Source organism: Lampetra planeri, chromosome 1 (genome assembly GCF_965212315.1).
Source record: "Lampetra planeri chromosome 1, kcLamPlan1.2.h2, whole genome shotgun sequence".
NCBI lineage: Eukaryota > Metazoa > Chordata > Hyperoartia > Petromyzontiformes > Petromyzontidae > Lampetra > Lampetra planeri.
In genome coordinates, this window is record NC_136107.1 from 27,799,533 (window position 1) to 27,820,593 (window position 21,061).

At 49.7% G+C, this 21,061-nt stretch overlaps 1 protein-coding gene across 4 annotated transcripts in view; it reads right to left on the reverse strand.

Annotated features, from left to right (window-relative positions):
* The window catches only part of LOC144720878 (uncharacterized), a 213,370-nt gene that overhangs the window by 96,486 nt on the left and 95,823 nt on the right, over positions 1-21,061 (reverse strand). For 2 of the 4 annotated variants that reach the window (XM_078598022.1, XM_078597990.1), the window contains exon 11: positions 1,897-3,554. In XM_078598022.1, coding sequence (XP_078454148.1) covers positions 3,382-3,554 — 173 coding nt within the window. In that variant the 3' untranslated portion in view covers positions 1,897-3,381. Of the gene's footprint in view, positions 1-1,896; positions 3,555-21,061 lie in introns of those variants that run through there. The other 2 variants (XR_013585816.1, XR_013585817.1) reach the window with 2 other exon arrangements.

Sequence of the window (21,061 nt, forward strand, 5' to 3'; positions counted from 1 at the left end):
TGGACACCCGAGTTCGATTTCCGCTGACGACCAACACCGGTGACGATTATCTAAACCGGTCCTGGGCCTCCCCTAGGTCGACTCAGCCTCAAATGAGTACCTGGTGCGATGTGGAAACACCACCACTGGGGAAACAAAGGCGGTCAGGCGTGGTCCTGGCCACTCTCCCCCTCGTGCGCTGTGCCGGCCTTCTTAGGTGCTCCTCGTGAACAGCACTTGCCCCATCAATCTGTTCGGGCTACACAGGGGATCTTTGTCACTGCTTCTTGTCATTATTTGAACCGTCGTATCTGCCGAGACGCTTACACCCAATGTAGGGGACTCGCAGCCCCCACGTGGCAAAACTGAATTAATGACGGAGCAAGAATCATCTCACCTGGCACAGACTGGTCGCATGATTGACCTGCAGATGAACTTCAGCCACGTGACGTCAGGCTGCTCACCCCCTGCGCTGCTTCAGCAGTGACGGCACGAATCGAGTCAACTCGCCGGCCCAGTTTGGTATTGGCGCCACTCCGTGAGTAGTGCGAGAGGCTGTCGCGAAGCAAGAAGAAGATGGTGGTGCTGTGCCAGAGAGATGGGATCATAATTGGATACTGCGCCGTGCACCAAGGGAAATGCACTGACAAGTGTTTCTCGAGGGACAGTCACGAGTTCCTCTCTGGGCAGTGCTGTGGACGAACTTACCGAGTGTGTGTCACGTGTGTGTCTGTGCACGTGCAGCAAGCCCTGCCAACGCAGCACCGCAAACCACTGCGCTCGGTTCCCGCGGCTCATGCAGCGAGTCGGGCACGGCACTCCCGTGCGGGGGAGAGCAGGGCCACGGCCGGCCGCATCTCACTCCTCTGGACCCCGACAATCATTCTCCTGGTGGTCTCCCCACGCGTGTGCCGAGCTCGGTGACGACGATGGCGTGGGTCGGCGTCTCTCTCAGACACGTGGTGACCTCATTGTTGTCGTCACCAGGGGCGGAGCCTCCAGGAGGCGGGGCGTGGACAAACACGCGGTGACGTCATTGTTGTCGTCACCAAGGGCGGAGCCTTCAGGGGGCGGGGCGTGGACAAACACGTGGGGACCTCATTGTTGTCACCAAGGGCGGCGCCTCTAGGGGGCGGGGCGTGGACAAACACGCGGTGACGTCATTGTTGTCGTCATCAAGGGCGGCGCCTCCAGGGGGCAGGGCGTGGACAAACACGAGGCTCGGAGTTTCGCTGCCGCCCGCTGCTGCTGCGCCAGGCGGCGCGCTGCCTCCTCGCACAGCTGACGACGTCTAGGACGGGGACTGCTGTCCCGAGAGATCGAGTGTTTGTGTCGTGTACACAATGTGTGTAGTATACACACATTGTGTACACAGTGTGTGTGTAGTGTACACAGTATGTGTAAATACAGTGTTAGTGTACACGGTATGTGTATATACAGTGGATATAGTGTACACACTGTCTTGTACAGTGAGTGGTGGAAACAGTGGTGTGTACAGTGTGTGGTGTACAGCAGAGGTGTGGACTCGAGTCATGTGACTTGGACTCGAGTCAGACTCGAGTCATGAATTTGATGACTTGCGACTCGACTTGGACTTGCATAACAATGACTTTGTCCCACCTATGAGATGTGGACTCGAGTCATGTGACTTGGACTCGAGTCAGACTCGAGTCATGAATTTGATGACTTGCGACTCGACTTGGACTTGCATAACAATGACTTTGTCCCACCACTGGACAGTGTTTGGTGTATACATTGTGTGTAGTGTCCACAGTATGTGTACTTAGTGTGTGTGGTGTGCGTAGTTGTAAAGAGCTACCGAGTCACTTGCACCGTCGCATTCCCCAGCAATGTCTGTGCAAGGCCACGTGGTCACGGAGACCACCCACAGCACGAGGCACTGCCAACAAACTCGGGCAAGGGCTGCAGTAGATGTTTAATGGAGCAATTAGTAACCAGCGGGTTTTACATGACAATCACGTCGACCTATAATGGTCAATGATCACCGTGAAGAAAATGCAGAATGCCTTTTACTAACCTCATCCCTTAGCCGCCAAGTCTACAGCAGCACCTGGGAGGCTCTTGCGGAGTGGGATTATGGCTCCTCTCAGGCGAGCGGTAGAGCTGGCGGGACGACCTCACCCCAACGCTTAACTAGAACCTAACGCCGTCTTCTACTGTTCATGAGCACGAGCCCAGGTTCTACTTTGTGTTTGATTGCGATGGTGCTAATCGAGGCCACCACGGCAGGCAGGTGACGAGGAGCAGAGGCTCTCGGCCTTCTGGAGTCTGCAGCCCCGATGGTCTCGCCACTGCTGCTACTACTGCTGCTACCGCTGCCGCCGCTGCTGCTACTGCTTCTGAACTCATCACGACTCGCCAGGGCTTCTTGGAGCCGATGGCTCTTCCACGCCGACTCGTTGGTCGTCTCCGCACCCCGCTGCTATCCACGGCCTCGCTCGTAGGCACCTGCAGCACAGCTACAGTGGAGAACCCCCGCCGTGAACAGCAGCCAGGGCCGCTCTGCCGGATGGAATCGCGCTCGGACCATCGTAAACAAACCCTAACAGTTGCACTAGAATATACTTTATCGTGTAAAATGTTAAAATTAAAGCAAAAGATTACGAGATTAAATGCCGCCTCCACCAGGCTCCGTCTCCACTCGCTGGACTTGCCACGAGTGCCCACGTCCACGGCACTGCCCCTCCTGCCCAACCCGGACCCAGGGGCCCACTGCTCCGCGACGAGGCCTCTCCCCTCCACGCGGGGCCCTACCGGCTACCACGCACGCCGCGCGAGTGGAGCCGTCTCCCACCCTCGTTGCACATTTCCACGTCGCCACCCCCACCTGACCGCGTCCCTGCTGCTGCCGGTGTTGACTGCAAGCAGCAGCAGCATCACAGAGCCTGTGCCAGTGAGAGCGCGACTCACTCATGGCCATTCAGCAGCAGCAGCATCACAGAGCCTGTGTCAGTGTGAGCGCCGTGCTGGCCTCTGTAGGCCTCAAAGAAGCCACCGTCATCGTCTGCGAGCATGCAGTGTGAATGGCCGGCCGTGCGTGAGTGAGTGAGTGTGTGAGTGAGTGAGTGCGTGAGGTGAGTGCGTGAGTGAATGAGTGAGTGAGTGTGAGTGAGTGTATGAGTGTGTAAATGGCCGTGCGTGAGTGAGTGTGGCTGTGCGCCCAAGCCCTGTTCAAGGTCCAGTACCCACAGTCGTCAGGCGAGCCCAGTAGGCTGTGCAGGGTGTGTGTCACCTGTGTCACCTGCGTCACCTGTGTGGCGTGAGTGGCTGTCAGAGAATGCCGTTATGTTGTGGTAGAAACGCCGTGGCATGGAGTTATCAGCGTAGAGTTAGAGGTGTAGAGTTCAAGTGCGCATGGCAGTCACTGGTGCTCGACTGCATTTAGGTGCAGTCCCGGTGTGTGGTTGTCATGTGTGTGGTGTGGTTGAGTTGTCGTGTGTGATTGTCATCACGTGTGTGGTTGTCGTCACGTGTGTGATTGTCGTCACGTGTGTGGTTGTGCTGTGTTTGTGTGGTTGAGCTCCAATCAGCTGCTCTGTCCTCGACTCTGCCACCTGCAACAACAGCAGCAGAGAAAGGTGCAGTGGAACGTCCTGTGAGAGCAGAGCACAGGCAGCGCGTGAGAGTGGTGATGGGTGGTGGTGGTGAGTGCACAGTGTGGTGAGTGTGAGAGTGGTGGTGTTCACTGTGTGGTGAATGTGTGGTAGTGCATGGTGAGTGTGGTGAGTGTGAGAGCGGTGGTGTTCACTGCGTGGTGAATGTGTGGTAGTGCATGGTGAGTGTGGTGAGAGTGGTGGTGTTCACTGCGTGGTGAATGTGTGGTAGTGCATGGTGAGTATGAGAGTGGTGGTGTTCATTGCGTGGTGAATGTGTGGTAGTGCATGGTGAGTGTGGTGAGTGTGAGAGGCGTGGTGTTCACTGTGTGGTGAATGTGTGGTAGTGCATGGTGAGTGTGGTGAGAGTGGTGGTGTTCATTGCGTGGTGAATGTGTGGTAGTGCATGGTGAGTATGAGAGTGGTGGTGTTCATTGCGTGGTGAATGTGTGGTAGTGCATGGTGAGTGTGGTGAGTGTGAGAGGCGTGGTGTTCACTGTGTGGTGAATGTGTGGTAGTGCATGGTGAGTGTGGTGAGAGTGGTGGTGTTCATTCCGTGGTGAATGTGTGGTAGTGCATGGTGAGTGTGAGAGTGGAGGTGTTCACTGTGTGGTGAATGTGTGGTGGTGCATGGTGAGTGTGGTGAATGTGAGAGCGGTGGTGTTCACTGCGTGGTGAATGTGTGGTAGTGCATGGTGAGGGTGGTGAGTATGAGAGTGGTGGTGTTCACTGTGTGGTGAATGTGTGGTAGTGCATGGTGAGTGTGAGAGTAGTGGTGTTCACTGCTACCATCAAAGGTTTGTACACGAAGCCATACAAAAATACAAACACAGACATAATTTCAACCGTGATGATGGTTACAAACAGTAATCATTGGAAAGATGTGATTAACCATGCAAAAAAGATTTAACTACACTTATTTGGACCATCTTATTTGACGGAAAATTATTGCAGGTTACTGATGGACAGCCAGTTTTGTTTTACCAGGTTTAGCTTTCTTCCAGGTTTAGCTTTCTTTTTTCACACTTTTGTTATGTAGGCTAGGCGTAGTCACAAACCGAACCTCTCCATAATGAAGGCTCAGTCTTTTGTTATGCAGTCTATTCATAGTCTCAAGCCGCACCTTACCATAATAATAAAAAGTGGGCCATTCCTGGCCCTTCCCCCCCCCTCAACCATTATATATACGGAGTGGTATCTCCTGTAATCTCTCATTTACTTGATAACCTGAAGACGGAAGCTTGTGTTGCCTCCGAAACGTCGTGATTTTTATTTTATTTTACTTTTATTAATTTTAAGTTTTTTTTACCTACGTGACTTTACCGAAAAAACCTAAGAATATGAATCCTTGCAGTCACGAAAGCTTAAAATCTAGAAAAGTGGTGGTGTTCACTGTGTGGTGAATGTGTAGTAGTGCATGGTGAGTGTGGTGAGTGTGAGAGTGGTGGTGTTCACTGCGTGGTGAATGTGTGGTAGTGCATGGTGAGTGTGGTGAGTGTGAGAGTGGTGGTGTTCACTGCGTGGTGAATGTGTAGTAGTGCATGGTGAGTGTGGTGAGTATGAGAGTGGTGGTGTTCACTGTGTGGTGAATGTGTAGTAGTGCATGGTGAGTGTGGTGAGTGTGAGAGCTGTGGTGTTCACTGTGTGGTGAATGTGTGGTAGTGCATGGTAGAGCATGGTGAGTGAGAGTGGTGGTGTTCACTGCGTGGTGAATGTGTGGTAGTGCATGGTGAGTGTGGTGAGTGTGAGAGTGGTGGTGTTCACTGCGTGGTGAATGTGTGGTAGTGCATGGTGAGTGTGGTGAGTGTAAGAGTGGTGGTGTTCACTGTGTGGTGAATGTGTGGTGGTGCATGGTGAGTGTGGTGAATGTGAGAGCGGTGGTGTTCACTGCGTGGTGAATGTGTGGTGGTGCATGGTGAGTGTGGTGAGTGTGAGAGCGGTGGTGTTCACTGCGTGGTGAATGTGTGGTGAGTGTGAGAGTGGTGGTGTTCATTGTGTGGTGAATGTGTGGCAGTGCATGGTGAGTGTGGTGAGTGTGGTGAGTGTGAGAGTGGTGGTGTTCACTGCGTGGTGAATGTGTGGTAGTGCATGGTGAGTGTGGTGAGTGTGAGAGTGGTGGTGTTCACTGCGTGGTGAATGTGTGGTAGTGCATGGTGAGTGTGGTGAGTGTGAGAGCGGTGGTGTTCACTGTGTGGTGAATGTGTAGTAGTGCATGGTGAGTGTGGTGAGTGTGAGAGCGGTGGTGTTCATTGTGTGGTGAATGTGTGGTAGTGCATGGTGAGTGTGGTGAGTGTGAGAGTGGTGGTGTTCACTGTGTGGTGAATGTGTGGTAGTGCATGGTGAGTGTGGTGAGTGTGAGAGCGGTGGTGTTCACTGTGTGGTGAATGTGTAGTAGTGCATGGTGAGTGTGGTGAGTGTGAGAGTGGTGGTGTTCACTGCGTGGTGAATGTGTGGTAGTGCATGGTGAGTGTGGTGAGTGTGAGAGCGGTGGTGTTGACTGTGTGGTGAATGTGTGGTAGTGCATGGTGAATGTGGTGAGTGTGAGAGTGGTGGTGTTCACTGCGTGGTGAATGTGTGGTAGTGCATGGTGAATGTGGTGCGTGTGAGTGGTGGTGTTCACTGCGTGGTGAATGTGTGGTAGTGCATGGTGAGTGTAGTGAGTGTGAGAGTGGTGGTGTTCACTGCGTGGTGAATGTGTAGTAGTGCATGGTGAGTGTGGTGAGTGTGAGTGTGGTGGTGTTCATTGCGTGGTGAATGTGTGGTAGTGCATGGTGAGTGTGGTGAGTGTGAGAGTGGTGGTGTTCACTGTGTGGTGAATGTTTGGTAGTGTATGGTGAGTGTGGTGAGTGTGAGTGTGGTGGTGTTCACTGCGTGGTGAATGTGTGGTAGTGCATGGTGAGTGTGGTGAGTGTGAGAGTGGTGGTGTTCACTGTGTGGTGAATGTGTAGTAGTGCATGGTGAGTGTGGTGAGTATGAGAGTGTTGGTGTTCACTATGTGGTGAATGTGTAGTAATGCATGGTGAGTGTGGTGAGTGTGAGAGTGGTGGTGTTCACTGCGTGGTGAATGTGTGGTAGTGCATGGTGAGTGTGGTGAGTGTGAGAGCGGTGGTGTTCACTGTGTGGTGAATGTATAGTAGTGCATGGTGAGTGTGGTGAGTGTGTGAGTGGTGGTGTTGACTGCGTGGTGAATGTGTGGTAGTGCATGTTGAGTGTGGTGAGTGTGAAAGTGGTGGTGTTCACTGTGTGGTGAATGTGTGGTAGTGCATGGTGAATGTGGTGAGTGTGAGAGTGGTGGTGTTCACTGCGTGGTGAATGTGTGGTAGTGCATGGTGAATGTGGTGAGTGTGAGAGTGGTGGTGTTCACTGCGTGGTGAATGTGTGGTAGTGCATGTTGAGTGTAGTGAGTGTGAGAGTGGTGGTGTTCACTGCGTGGTGAATGTGTAGTAGTGCATGGTGAGTGTGGTGAGTGTGAGTGTGGTGGTGTTCACTGCGTGGTGAATGTGTGGTAGTGCATGGTGAGTGTGGTAAGTGTGAGAGTGGTGGTGTTCACTGTGTGGTGAATGTGTGGTAGTGTATGGTGAGTGTGGTGAGTGTGAGTGTGGTGGTGTTCACTGCGTGGTGAATGTGTGTTAGTGCATGGTGAGTGTGGTGAGTGTGAGAGTGGTGGTGTTCACTGTGTGGTGAATGTGTAGTAGTGCATGGTGAGTGTGGTGAGTGTGAGAGTGGTGGTGTTCACTGTGTGGTGAATGTGTAGTAGTGCATGGTGAGTGTAGTGAGTGTGAGAGTGGTGGTGTTCACTGCGTGGTGAATGTGTGGTAGTGCATGGTGAGTGTGGTGAGTATGATAGCGGTGGTGTTCATATTCTTAGGTTTTTTCGGTAAAGTCACGTAGGTAAAAAAAATTAAATTAATAAAAGTAAAATAAAATAAAATAAAAATCATGACGTTTCGGAGGCAACACAAGCTTCCGTCTTCAGGTGGAACCGTCACAGCCCGACAGCTGTATCAAGTAAATGAGAGATTACAGGAGATACCACTCCGTATATATGTTTCTCCGTATATATCATGTTTCTGATCGCGGACACGATCAGAAACATGACGTTTCGTTTCTCCAATGTAGCAATCACCACAACTGCAACTCAATTTGTAGACTCCAGGATACTGTAAGTCGCGAGCACAAGTCAGATCTGAAACACGGCAGAACTGATTCTTCGCCGTTGCCGATCATTACTACAACTCTGTGGGCTCTCATGAAATTGTCTTTTCCGAGACCAAGGTGCTCTGCAAACCTCCTAGCTACCATCAAACGTTTGTACACGAAGCCATACAAATATACAAACACAGACATAATTTCAACCGTGATGATGGTTACAAACTGAGTAATCATTGGAAAGATGTGATTAACCATGCAAAAAAGATTTAACTACACTTATTTGGACCATCTTATTTGACAGAAAACTATTACAAGTTACTGATAGACAGCCAGTTTTGTTTACCAGGTTTAGCTTTCTACCAGGTTTAGCTTTCTTTTTTTACACTTTTGTTATGTAGGCCAGGCGTAGTCACAAACCGAACCTCTCCATAATAAAGGCTCAGTCTTTTGTTATGCAGTCTATTCATAGTCTCAAGCCGCACCTTACCATAATAATAAAAAGTGGGCCATTCCTGGTCCTTCCGCCCCCCCTCAACCATTATATATACGGAGTGGTATCTCCTGTAATCTATCATTTACTTGATAACCTGAAGACGGAAGCTTGTGTTGCCTCCGAAACGTCGTGATTTTTAATTTATTTTACTTTTATTAATTTAATTTTTTTTACCTACGTGACTTTACCGAAAAAACCTAAGAATATGAATGTGTAATGTAGTAACTCGGCGGGAGACGACTTCACGGGTAGCACACTCCTTTATTTCACCAACTATAGTTACACGGGTGACTAACACCAGCTATAGTTACTCGGGTGACCAACACCCACTTAGTTACACGGGTGGCTAACACCAGCCTAACCCACACGGTTCTCCTGGCTACACCAACACGGGCTCTTACGCCCCGTAGCCTCTCGGAACACACCCAGCCGGGGTGTCCGTCTCGACTCTGGGTCCCACAGTCCCGACCCACATGGGCGTCGAACCACGGGTCCCACAGTCTCGCCTCCGAGCCACACAGGGCCCCGGTCCTGACAAGGACAGCGGGACTAGGGGTCTCAGGGCACTACTTCTCCAACTCCGTCTTCAATCTTCAACTGGTTAACAACAACCCCGAGTGCTCCCGCATGTCCTCCTTTATGTCCATCCTGCGGACGTCACTGAGAGCACCCATCCCATTTGACCAATCACTGCGCGCTGCCCACGATCCTCTTTCTCACCTAGTGTCAGCGCGCACAATCCCACACGCCGCGCCGCCCCGTACTCACTCACTCCCGGCGCGCGCGTCCACACCACGCCCACATGCGTGCCCAACCCCGCACCCCGCGCCGCCCCGTGATCCATCACTGTCGGCGCACGTCAACACCACCACTACAAATGTATGGTAGTGCATGGTGAGTGTGGTGAGTGTGAGAGTGGTGGTGTTCACTGCGTGGTGAATGTGTGGTAGTGCATGGTGAGTGTGGTGAGTGTAAGAGTGGTGGTGTTCACTGTGTGGTGAATGTGTGGTGGTGCATGGTGAGTGTGGTGAATGTGAGAGCGGTGGTGTTCACTGCGTGGTGAATGTGTGGTGGTGCATGGTGAGTGTGGTGAGTGTGAGAGTGGTGGTGTTCACTGCGTGGTGAATGTGTGGTAGTGCATGGTGAGTGTGGTGAGTGTGAGAGCAGTGGTGTTCACTGCGTGATGAATGTGTGGTAGTGCATGGTGAGTGTGGTGAGTGTGAGAGTGGTGGTGTTCACTGTGTGGTGAATGTGTGATAGTGCATGGTGAGTGTGGTGAGTGTGAGAGTGGTGGTGTTCACTGTGTGGTGAATGTGTGGTAGTGCATTGTGAGTGTGGTGAGTGTGAGAGTGGTGGTGTTCACTGCGTGGTGAATGTGTGGTAGTGCATGGTGAATGTGGTGAGTGTGAGAGTGGTGGTGTTCACTATGTAGTGAATGTGTGGTGGTGCATGGTGAGTGTGGTGAATGTGAGAGCGGTGGTGTTCACTGCGTGGTGAATGTGTGGTGGTGCATGGTGAGTGTGGTGAGTGTGAGAGTGGTGGTGTTCACTGCGTGGTGAATGTGTGGTAGTGCATGGTGAGTGTGGTGAGTGTGAGAGCAGTGGTGTTCACTGCGTGGTGAATGTGTGGTAGTGCATGGTGAGTGTGGTGAGTGTGAGAGTGGTGGTGTTCACTGTGTGGTGAATGTGTGGTAGTGCATGGTGAGTGTGGTGAGTGTGAGAGTGGTGGTGTTCACTGTGTGGTGAATGTGTGGTAGTGCATTGTGAGTGTGGTGAGTGTGAGAGTGGTGGTGTTCACTGCGTGGTGAATGTGTGGTAGTGCATGGTGAATGTGGTGAGTGTGAGAGTGGTGGTGTTCACTGCGTGGTGAATGTGTGGTAGTGCATGGTGAGTGTAGTGAGTGTGAGAGTGGTGGTGTTCACTGCGTGGTGAATGTGTAGTAGTGCATGGTGAGTGTGGTGAGTGTGCGTGTGGTGGTGTTCACTGCGTGGTGAATGTGTGGTGGTGCATGGTGAGTGTGGTGAGTGTGAGAGTGGTGGTGTTCACTGCGTGGTGAATGTGTGGTAGTGCATGGTGAGTGTGGTGAGTGTGAGAGCAGTGGTGTTCACTGCGTGGTGAATGTGTGGTAGTGCATGGTGAGTGTGGTGAGTGTGAGAGTGGTGGTGTTCACTGTGTGGTGAATGTGTGGTAGTGCATGGTGAGTGTGGTGAGTGTGAGAGTGGCGGTGTTCACTGTGTGGTGAATGTGTAGTAGTGCATGGTGAGTGTGGTGAGTGTGAGAGTGGTGGTGTTCACTGCGTGGTAAATGTGTGGTAGTGCATGGTGAGTGTGAGAGTGGTGGTGTTCACTGCGTGGTGAATGTGTGGTAGTGCATGGTGAGTGTGGTGAGTGTGAGAGCGGTGGTGTTCACTGCGTGGTGAATGTATGGTAGTGCATGGTGAGTGTGGTGAGTGTGAGAGTGGTGGTGTTCACTGCGTGGTGAATGTGTGGTAGTGCATGGTGAGTGTGGTGAGTGTGAGAGTGGTGGTGTTCACTGTGTGGTGAATGTGTAGTAGTGCATGATAAGTGTAGTGAGTGTGAGAGTGGTGGTGTTCACTGCGTGGTGAATGTGTGGTAGTGCATGGTAGTGCATGGTGAGTGAGAGTGGTGGTGTTCACTGCGTGGTAAATGTGTGGTAGTGCATGGTGAGTGTGAGAGTGGTGGTGTTCACTGCGTGGTGAATGTGTGGTAGTGCATGGTGAGTGTGGTGAGTGTGAGAGCGGTGGTGTTCACTGCGTGGTGAATGTATGGTAGTGCATGGTGAGTGTGGTGAGTGTGAGAGTGGTGGTGTTCACTGCGTGGTGAATGTGTGGTAGTGCATGGTGAGTGTGGTGAGTGTAAGAGTGGTCGTGTTCACTGTGTGGTGAATGTGTGGTGGTGCATGGTGAGTGTGGTGAATGTGAGAGCGGTGGTGTTCACTGCGTGGTGAATGTGTGGTGGTGCATGGTGAGTGTGGTGAGTGTGAGAGTGGTGGTGTTCACTGCGTGGTGAATGTGTGGTGGTGCATGGTGAGTGTGGTGAGTGTGAGAGTGGTGGTGTTCACTGTGTGGTGAATGTGTGGTAGTTCATGGTGAGTGTGGTGAGTGTGAGAGTGGTGGTGTTCATTGTGTGGTGAATGTGTGGTAGTGCATGGTGAGTGTGGTGAGTGTGAGAGTGGTGGTGTTCACTGCGTGGTGAATGTGTGGTAGTGCATGGTGAGTGTGGTGAGTGTGAGAGTGGTGGTGTTCACTGCGTGGTGAATGTGTGGTAGTGCATGGTGAGTGTGGTGAGTGTGAGAGTGGTGGTGTTCACTGTGTGGTGAATGTGTAGTAGTGCATGGTGAGTGTGGTGAGTGTGAGAGCAGTGGTGTTCACTGTGTGGTGAATGTGTGGTAGTGCATGGTGAGTGTGGTGAGTGTGAGAGTGGTGGTGTTCACTGTGTGGTGAATGTGTGGTAGTGCATGGTGAGTGTGGTGAGTGTGAGAGTGGTGGTGTTCACTGCGTGGTGAATGTGTGGTCGTGCATGGTGAATGTGGTGAGTGTGAGAGTGGTGGTGTTCACTGCGTGGTGAATGTGTGGTAGTGCATGGTGAGTGTAGTGAGTGTGAGAGTGGTGGTGTTCACTGCGTGGTGAATGTGTAGTAGTGCATGGTGAGTGTGAGTGTGGTGGTCTTCACTGCATGGTGAATGTGTGGTAGTGCATGGTGAGTTTGGTGAGTGTGAGAGTGGTGGTGTTCACTGTGTGGTGAATGTGTGGTATGTTGTGTATATACCCCCTTTTTATATTTTTTTTATATTATTATTTTTTTAAAGAATTATTCTGCCAACATATATAATTCTTTTTTTTTAGACACGGGGCAACGTGGAACAAACACGCCCCCACACTTCCACAGATGCGCGCATACCTCACCTCAAAGAGCTAGAGGGCATCAAAGAGGGCAATAAAGGTCATAAAAACTCCCCTAATTTCACACAAGAGGAACAAGGGAGGGGGGAATGGCAGGCGGAGGGTCAGGAGGACATCCTTTCGTTAAAAAGCATTGCAAAAAAAAAACCTTTGATAAATACAAAACCAGGCCACGAAATATATAATTATATTCTCAACAAAGGAAACAACATTGACGACAAAAAGCACAGACGGGTTTTGAACCATGTTAGATAAACAAGTTACCAACTTAGCCATGAAGATTAAGCAAACAGTATCTATCCTCACTCCAATTGGAAACCAGACTACAGTCACCAGGGTCACGACCCACCATTGTTAAATTCCATACGGACATTATGTACACTTGATAGTTCGACACGGCCGGGCCGAAGCATCAAAGAATAATTATGGCTTGGGTCGCTCCAAAACAAAAATTCCTAGCCGGGATATCAGATTAAATAATCACAAGAAGTCAAATAATAAGTACGGAATTAAAGTGGATCTCCTAGAGGAGCTAAGGGCGGAGAAGTCTCTCATAATTAACCAAACGCAACACCCCATGAGAAGCGAGCAACACGGCCGTCTTTGTTTTCCCGAAGAGGATCTCCACACGCAGGCACAAAGCCAGGAAATGGCCCCATAAAGATCGTAGCGCACGGGCAACGACTCGAGAAAGGAAATTAATAAATAAAACACGTGCAGGGCGTTCCAACACGGACAGCAGGATTTGCACACGCGAGCAAATAACATTTCCATGGGAGATCGGGTCACGATGAAACATCGTGAACACGGTTTCGGCATAACTTGGGCATAATGGAACTAAGCGCATTTCAACTTCCAAACCAAAACAACTTAAGCTGTGTGAGACAAAAGATATGATCCCCGAGCAAGGGAGGGAATAATTAAGCTCGCTTAACGCGTAGGTTTTCGCGACAAATATTATTCAGAAACAAAAACATGGATTAGAATATTTTCATTTATATAACTCGATGCGAACGCAATCGTCGGTCTGGTTAATGGATAACTTAGGTGGCGCCGTCGCGAGGCCCCCACCCCTCCTTCCAGAATAATTACACAGCTGTGTCTTCAAAGCTAATAAACGAACGGACGAACACACCCACAACGCACACGAACAAAGAGAAAAGTTATATGACACAGCCTTTGAACAAACTCGGGAAAACTAGTGGATTTTCCCGATATAAGCAAAGCCAAAATCCATACATCTCATCTCGTCTCCGGGGCTTCAGCCCCACCACAGATCGTCACGGGGCGTCGGCTCCACCTCCTCTCGCCACCGCCAACGAAGAAGTTTTTCGTCATCCAGAATGACGAGGTTCGCGGGGTAGCGACGTGCAGCAACAAGCCGAGGTCTGCACCACCTGAGAAGAATCGCTACCCTGAGTCGCCGAGCTGCGAGTGAAGCTGACGGAGACTCCAGCTACCACTCCCGAGCCAACAAAGGCACCGACGTCCACCCTGCAACAAACGAAGCATCGCTCCTCGTCAGAGTGACGACCAGCGAACAACCCGCAGGAAAGGCGGAGATCGCCAAGCGAGCAAAGCAGAGAGCGCGAAGCAGTGGAGAAAGCCTGGTCAAACGGCTGTTAGGAAGAGGACAGCGCCAATGCATGCGCCGTGTGTTTGAGGCGCACACCGACCAACGGCCAGTGAGAACAGACTATACATCCAGAGCGACGGCGAGCATCGTGCCGACTCAACAATCATCCAGCAGTGGAGAAACCGGGGGCTGCCACCAAGAGAGAGCAAGAGCTATCGAATGCGCAGTGTGTTTGATGCACACCAACACCCAGTGAGCACCACAAGACGTCCAGCAGCGAGGACGGAATCATCGCGCAACACGATGGCGAGCGTCGTGCAAAATCAATCGAGCAGTGGAGAAAGAGAGTCAAAACCTTCAGAACGAGCGCCGCCAAGCGCCGCCGCTCACCTCGCAGCGGAGAAAGTCTCGGCTGCAACTCGCACGGACAGAGGAATCTCCTAATCGGTCGTATCGCTCTCCACACACAGACTCAAGGAAGCGCACAGAGAATATCTTGTCAAACCGGTTTCTTTGTCAGAGTCTCGCCGAAGAATTAATTAAAACAGAGCCAGATTCGCTCTCACACCACCACACACGCCCTCACCCACCATTATATCAAACATTCCGTTAAAAGGATTTTATACTTGCCGATTAATCTATTGACATAGACTTTCGCCTCTGGGATACAATAAGTGCTTTTATTACTGCCATATGAAGAGTGTCATGCTGGTTTTCAAACTCGGCCAGTCGCCGATTGTGATCGATACATGGGGGAACTAATGAGATGCCTGGTGGAAAGGTAGAGGTTACGATTGTTAGAAGTGTTTTAGTCATTCAATTTCGTAATTGCATAATCTCGTAAATGCATAAGTTTTGTCATTCATTTTCGTTAATTGCATAATCTTGCTCATGAATTATTGACGCATGTTTGACCTGCATGATAGAATGTCACATGCTTGTTAGAATAAAATTGTTATCACAGAAGCATATCGAGTGTTCCTTCCAAGTCCATGCAAAACTGTCTTATTCTTGAGAACTGTATCCTGTGATGAGATCTGAAACTGGAGACCTAAAATATCATAACACAAACTAGGATAATCGGTAAATGTTTAATCAATGATAATCGTTTTATCCTGATTGATATAACTCTGGATAAACGAAACTAAGCCTAATTATCATAACTGCACACATTAACATAGTCGCAAGCATCCGCATAAATTACTACGATTATCTCCGTGATTATCATAATTTGTGCATATAATTACTCACATTATCATAATTTATGCATAGTAATACACACATTAACATAATTAATGCGATTTGTGCATTTTCGGAAAATTATTAATTTTTATTATTTTCATCAAAATTTCATAACCCAACATATCCAACAGGTAGTGCATGGTGAGTGTGAGAGTGGCGGTGTTCACTGTGTGGTGAATGTGTAGTAGTGCATGGTGAGTGTGGTGAGTGTGAAAGTGGTGGTGTTCACTGTGTGGTGAATATGTAGTAGTGCATGGTGAGTGTAGTGAGTGTGAGAGTGGTGGTGTTCACTGCGTGGTGAATGTGTGGTAGTGCATGGTGAGTGTGGTGAGTGTGAGAGTGGTGGTGTTCATATTCTTAGGTTTTTTCGGTAAAGTCACGTAGGTAAAAAAATTTACATTAATAAAAGTAAAATAAAATAAAAATCACGACGTTTCGGAGGCAACACAAGCTTCCGTCTTCAGGTGGAACCGTCACAGCCCGACAGCTGTATCAAGTAAATGAGAGATTACAGGAGATACCACTCCGTATATATAATGGTTGAGGGGGGGGAAAGGGCCAGGAATTGCCCACTTTTTATTATTATGGTAAGGTGCGGCTTGAGACTATGAATAGACTGCATAACAAAAGACTGAGCCTTTATTATGGAGAGGTTCGGTTTGTGACTACGCCTAGCCTACATAACAAAAGTGTGAAAAAAGAAGAAAGCTAAACCTGGTAGAGAGCTAAACATGGTAAAACAAAACTGGCTGTCTATCAGTAACCTGTAATAGCTTTCTGCCAAATAAGATGGTCCAAATAAGTGTAGTTAAATCTTTTTTGCATGGTTAATCACATCTTTCCAATGATTACTCAGTTTGTAACCATCATCACGGTTGAAATTATGTCTGTGTTTGTATATTTGTATGGCTTCGTGTACAAACCTTTGATGGTAGCCAGAAGGTTTGCAGAGCACCTTGGTCTCGGAAAAGACAATTTCATGAGAGCCCACAGAGTTGTAGCAATGATCGGCAACGGCCGAAGAATCAGTTCTGCCGTGTTTCAGATCTGACTTGTGCTCGCGGACACGATCAGAAACATGACGTTTCGTTTCTCCAATGTAGCAATCACCACAACTGCAACTCAATTTGTAGACTCCAGGATACTGTAAGTCGCGAGCACAAGTCAAATCTGAAACACGGCAGAACTGATTCTTCGGCCGTTGCCGATCATTGCTACAACTCTGTGGGCTCTCATGAAATTGTCTTTTCCGAGACCAAGGTGCTCTGCAAACCTCCTAGCTACCATCAAAGGTGTGTACACGAAGCCATACAAATATACAAACACAGACATAATTTCAACCGTGATGATGGTTACAAACTGAGTAATCATTTGAAAGATGTGATTAACCATGCAAAAAAGATTTAACTACACTTATTTGGACCATCTTATTTGACAGAAAACTATTACAGGTTAATGATAGACAGCCAGTTTTGTTCTACCAGGTTTAGCTTTCTTTTTCACACTTTTGTTATGTAGGCCAGGCGTAGCCACAAACCGAACCTCTCCATAATAAAGGCTCAGTCTTTTGTTATGCAGTCTATTCATAGTCTCAAGCCGCACCTTTAATCATTGGAAAGATGTGATTAACCATGCAAAAAAAGATTTAACTACACTTATTTGGACCATCTTATTTGACAGAAAACTATTGCAGGTTACTGATGGACAGCCAGTTTTGTTTCACCAGGTTTAGCTTTCTACCAGGTTTAGCTTTCTTCTTTTTTCACACTTTTGTTATGTAGGCCAGGCGTAGTCACAAACCGAACCTCTCATAATAAAGGCTCAGTCTTTTGTTATGCAGTCTATTCATAGTCTCAAGCCGCACCTTACCATTATAATAAAAAGTGGGCTATTCCTGGCCCTTCCCCCCCCCCTCAACCATTATATATACGGAGTGGTATCTCCTGTAATCTCTCATTTATTTGATAACCTGAAGACGGAAGCTTGTGTTGCCTCCAAAACGTCGTGATTTTTATTTTATTTTACTTTTATTAATTTAATTTTTTTTACCTACGTGACTTTACCGAAAAAGCCTAAGAATATGAATCATTGCAGTCACGAAAGCTTAAAATCTAGAAAAGTGGTGGTGTTCACTGTGTGGTGAATGTGTAGTAGTGCATGGTGAGTGTGGTGAGTGTGAGAGTGGTGGTGTTCACTGCGTGGTGAATGTGTGGTAGTGCATGGTGAGTGTGGTGAGTGTGAGAGTGGTGGTGTTCACTGCGTGGTGAATGTGTAGTAGTGCATGGTGAGTGTGGTGAGTATGAGAGTGGTGGTGTTCACTGTGTGGTGAATGTGTAGTAGTGCATGGTGAGTGTGGTGAGTATGAGAGCTGTGGTGTTCACTGTGTGGTGAATATGTGGTAGTGCATGGTAGTGCATGGTGAGTGAGAGTGGTGGTGTTCACTGCGTGGTAAATGTGTGGTAGTGCATGGTGAGTGTGAGAGTGGTGGTGTTCACTGCGTGGTGAATGTGTGGTAGTGCATGGTGAGTGTGGTGAGTGTGAGAGCGGTGGTGTTCACTGCGTGGTGAATGTATGGTAGTGCATGGTGAGTGTGGTGAGTGTGAGAGTGGTGGTGTTCACTGCGTGGTGAATGTGTGGTAGTGCATGGTGAGTGTGGTGAGTGTAATAGTGGTGGTGTTCACTGTGTGGTGAATGTGTGGTGGTGCATGGTGAGTGTGGTGAATGTGAGAGCGGTGGTGTTCACTGCGTGGTGAATGTGTGGTGGTGCATGGTGAGTGTGGTGAGTGTGAGAGTGGTGGTGTTCACTGCGTGGTGAATGTGTGGTAGTGCATGGTGAGTGTGGTGAGTGTGAGAGTGGTGGTGTTCACTGCGTGGTGAATGTGTAGTAGTGCATGGTGAGTGTGGCGAGTATGAGAGTGGTGGTGTTCACTGTGTGGTGAATGTGTGGTGGTGCATGGTGAGTGTGGTGAATGTGAGAGCGGTGGTGTTCACTGCGTGGTGAATGTGTAGTAGTGCATGGTGAGTGTGGTGAGTGTGAGAGTGGTGGTGTTCACTGCGTGGTGAATGTGTGGTAGTGCATGGTGAGTGTGGTGAGTGTGAGAGTGGTGGTGTTCACTGCGTGGTGAATGTGTAGTAGTGCATGGTGAGTGTGGTGAGTATGAGAGTGGTGGTGTTCACTGTGTGGTGAATGTGTAGTAGTGCATGGTGAGTGTGGTGAGTATGAGAGCTGTGGTGTTCACTGTGTGGTGAATATGTGGTAGTGCATGGTAGTGCATGGTGAGTGAGAGTGATGGTGTTCACTGCGTGGTAAATGTGTGGTAGTGCATGGTGAGTGTGAGAGTGGTGGTGTTCACTGCGTGGTGAATGTGTGGTAGTGCATGGTGAGTGTGGTGAGTGTGAGAGTGGTGGTGTTCACTGCGTGGTGAATGTGTGGTAGTGCATGGTGAGTGTGGTGAGTGTAATAGTGGTGGTGTTCACTGTGTGGTGAATGTGTAGTGGTGCATGGTGAGTGTGGTGAATGTGAGAGCGGTGGTGTTCACTGCGTGGTGAATGTGTGGTGGTGCATGGTGAGTGTGGTGAGTGTGAGAGCGGTGGTGTTCACTGCGTGGTGAATGTGTGGTAGTGCATGGTGAGTGTGGTGAGTGTGAGAGTGGTGGTGTTCACTGTGTGGTGAATGTGTGGTAGTGCATGGTGAGTGTGAGAGTGGTGGTGTTCACTGCGTGGTGAATGTGTGGTGGTGCATGGTGAGTGTGGTGAGTGTGAGAGTGGTGGTGTTCACTGTGTGGTGAATGTGTGGTAGTGCATGGTGAGTGTGGTGAGTGTGAGAGCGGTGGTGTTCACTGTGTGGTGAATGTGTGGTAGTGCATGGTGAGTGTGGTGAGTGTGAGAGTGGTGGTGTTCACTGTGTGGTGAATGTGTGGTAGTGCATGGTGAGTGTGGTGAGTGTGAGAGCGGTGGTGTTTACTGTGTGGTGAATGTGTAGTAGTGCATGGTGAGTGTGGTGAGTGTGTGAGTGGTGGTGTTGACTGCGTGGTGAATGTGTGGTAGTGCATGGTGAGTGTGGTGAGTGTGAAAGTGGTGGTGTTCACTGTGTGGTGAATGTGTGGTAGTGCGTGGTGAATGTGGTGAGTGTGTGAGTGGTGGTGTTCACTGCGTGGTGAATGTGTGGTAGTGCATGGTGAATGTGGTGAGTGTGAGAGTGGTGGTGTTCACTGCGTGGTGAATGTGTAGTAGTGCATGGTGAGTGTGGTGAGTGTAGTGAGTGTGAGAGTGGTGGTGTTCACTGCGTGGTGAATGTGTAGTAGTGCATGGTGAGTGTGGTGAGTGTGTGAGTGGTGGTGTTGACTGCGTGGTGAATGTGTGGTAGTGCATGGTGAGTGTGGTGAGTGTGAAAGTGGTGGTGTTCACTGTGTGGTGAATGTGTGGTAGTGCGTGGTGAATGTGGTGAGTGTGTGAGTGGTGGTGTTCACTGCGTGGTGAATGTGTGGTAGTGCATGGTGAATGTGGTGAGTGTGAGAGTGGTGGTGTTCACTGCGTGGTGAATGTGTAGTAGTGCATGGTGAGTGTGGTGAGTGTAGTGAGTGTGAGAGTGGTGGTGTTCACTGCGTGGTGAATGTGTAGTAGTGCATGGTGAGTGTGGTGAGTGTGAGTGTGGTGGTGTTCACTGCGTGGTGAATGTGTGGTATTGCATGGTGAGTGTGGTGAGTGTGAGAGTGGTGGTGTTCACTGTGTGGTGAATGTGTAATAGTGCATGGTGAGTGTGTTGAGTGTGAGAGTGGTGGTGTTCACTGTGTGGTGAATGTGTAGTAGTGCATGGTGAGTGTAGTGAGTATGAGAGTGGTGGTGTTCACTGCGTGGTGAATGTGTGGTAGTGCATGGTGAGTGTGGTGAGTATGATAGCGGTGGTGTTCACTGTGTGGTGAATGTGTGGTAGTGCATGGTCAGTGTGGTGAGTATGAGAGCGGTGGTGTTCACTGTGTGGTGAATGTGTAATAGTGCATGGTGAGTGTGGTGAGTATGAGAGCGGTGGTGTTCACTGCGTGGTGAATGTGTGGTAGTGCATGGTGAGTGTGGTGAGTATGAGAGCTGTGGTGTTCACTGTGTGGTGAATATGTGGTAGTGCATAGTAGTGCATGGTGAGTGAGAGTGGTGGTGTTCACTGCGTGGTAAATGTGTGGTAGTGCATGGTGAGTGTGAGAGTGGTGGTGTTCACTGCGTGGTGAATGTGTGGTAGTGCATGGTGAGTGTGGTGAGTGTGAGAGCGGTGGTGTTCACTGCGTGGTGAATGTATGGTAGTGCATGGTGAGTGTGGTGAGTGTGAGAGTGGTGGTGTTCACTGCGTGGTGAATGTGTGGTAGTGCATGGTGAGTGTGGTGAGTGTAATAGTGGTGGTGTTCACTGTGTGGTGAATGTGTGGTGGTGCATGGTGAGTGTGGTGAATGTGAGAGCGGTGGTGTTCACTGCGTGGTGAATGTGTGGTGGTGCATGGTGAGTGTGGTGAGTGTGAGAGCGGTGGTGTTCACTGCGTGGTGAATGTGTGGTAGTGCATGGTGAGTGTGGTGAGTGTGAGAGTGGTGGTGTTCACTGTGTGGTGAATGTGTGGTAGTGCATGGTGAGTGTGAGAGTGGTGGTGTTCACTGCGTGGTGAATGTGTGGTGGTGCATGGTGAGTGTGGTGAGTGTGAGAGTGGTGGTGTTCACTGTGTGGTGAATGAGTGGTAGTGCATGGTGAGTGTGGTGAGTGTGAGAGCGGTGGTGTTCACTGTGTGGTGAATGTGTGATAGTGCATGGTGAGTGTGGTGAGTGTGAGAGTGGTGGTGTTCACTGTGTGGTGAATGTGTGGTAGTGCATGGTGAGTGTGGTGAGTGTGAGAGGGGTGGTGTTTACTGTGTGGTGAATGTGTAGTAGTGCATGGTGAGTGTGGTGAGTGTGTGAGTGGTGGTGTTGACTGCGTGGTGAATGTGTGGTAGTGCATGGTGAGTGTGGTGAGTGTGAAAGTGGTGGTGTTCACTGTGTGGTGAATGTGTGGTAGTGCGTGGTGAATGTGGTGAGTGTGTGAGTGGTGGTGTTCACTGCGTGGTGAATG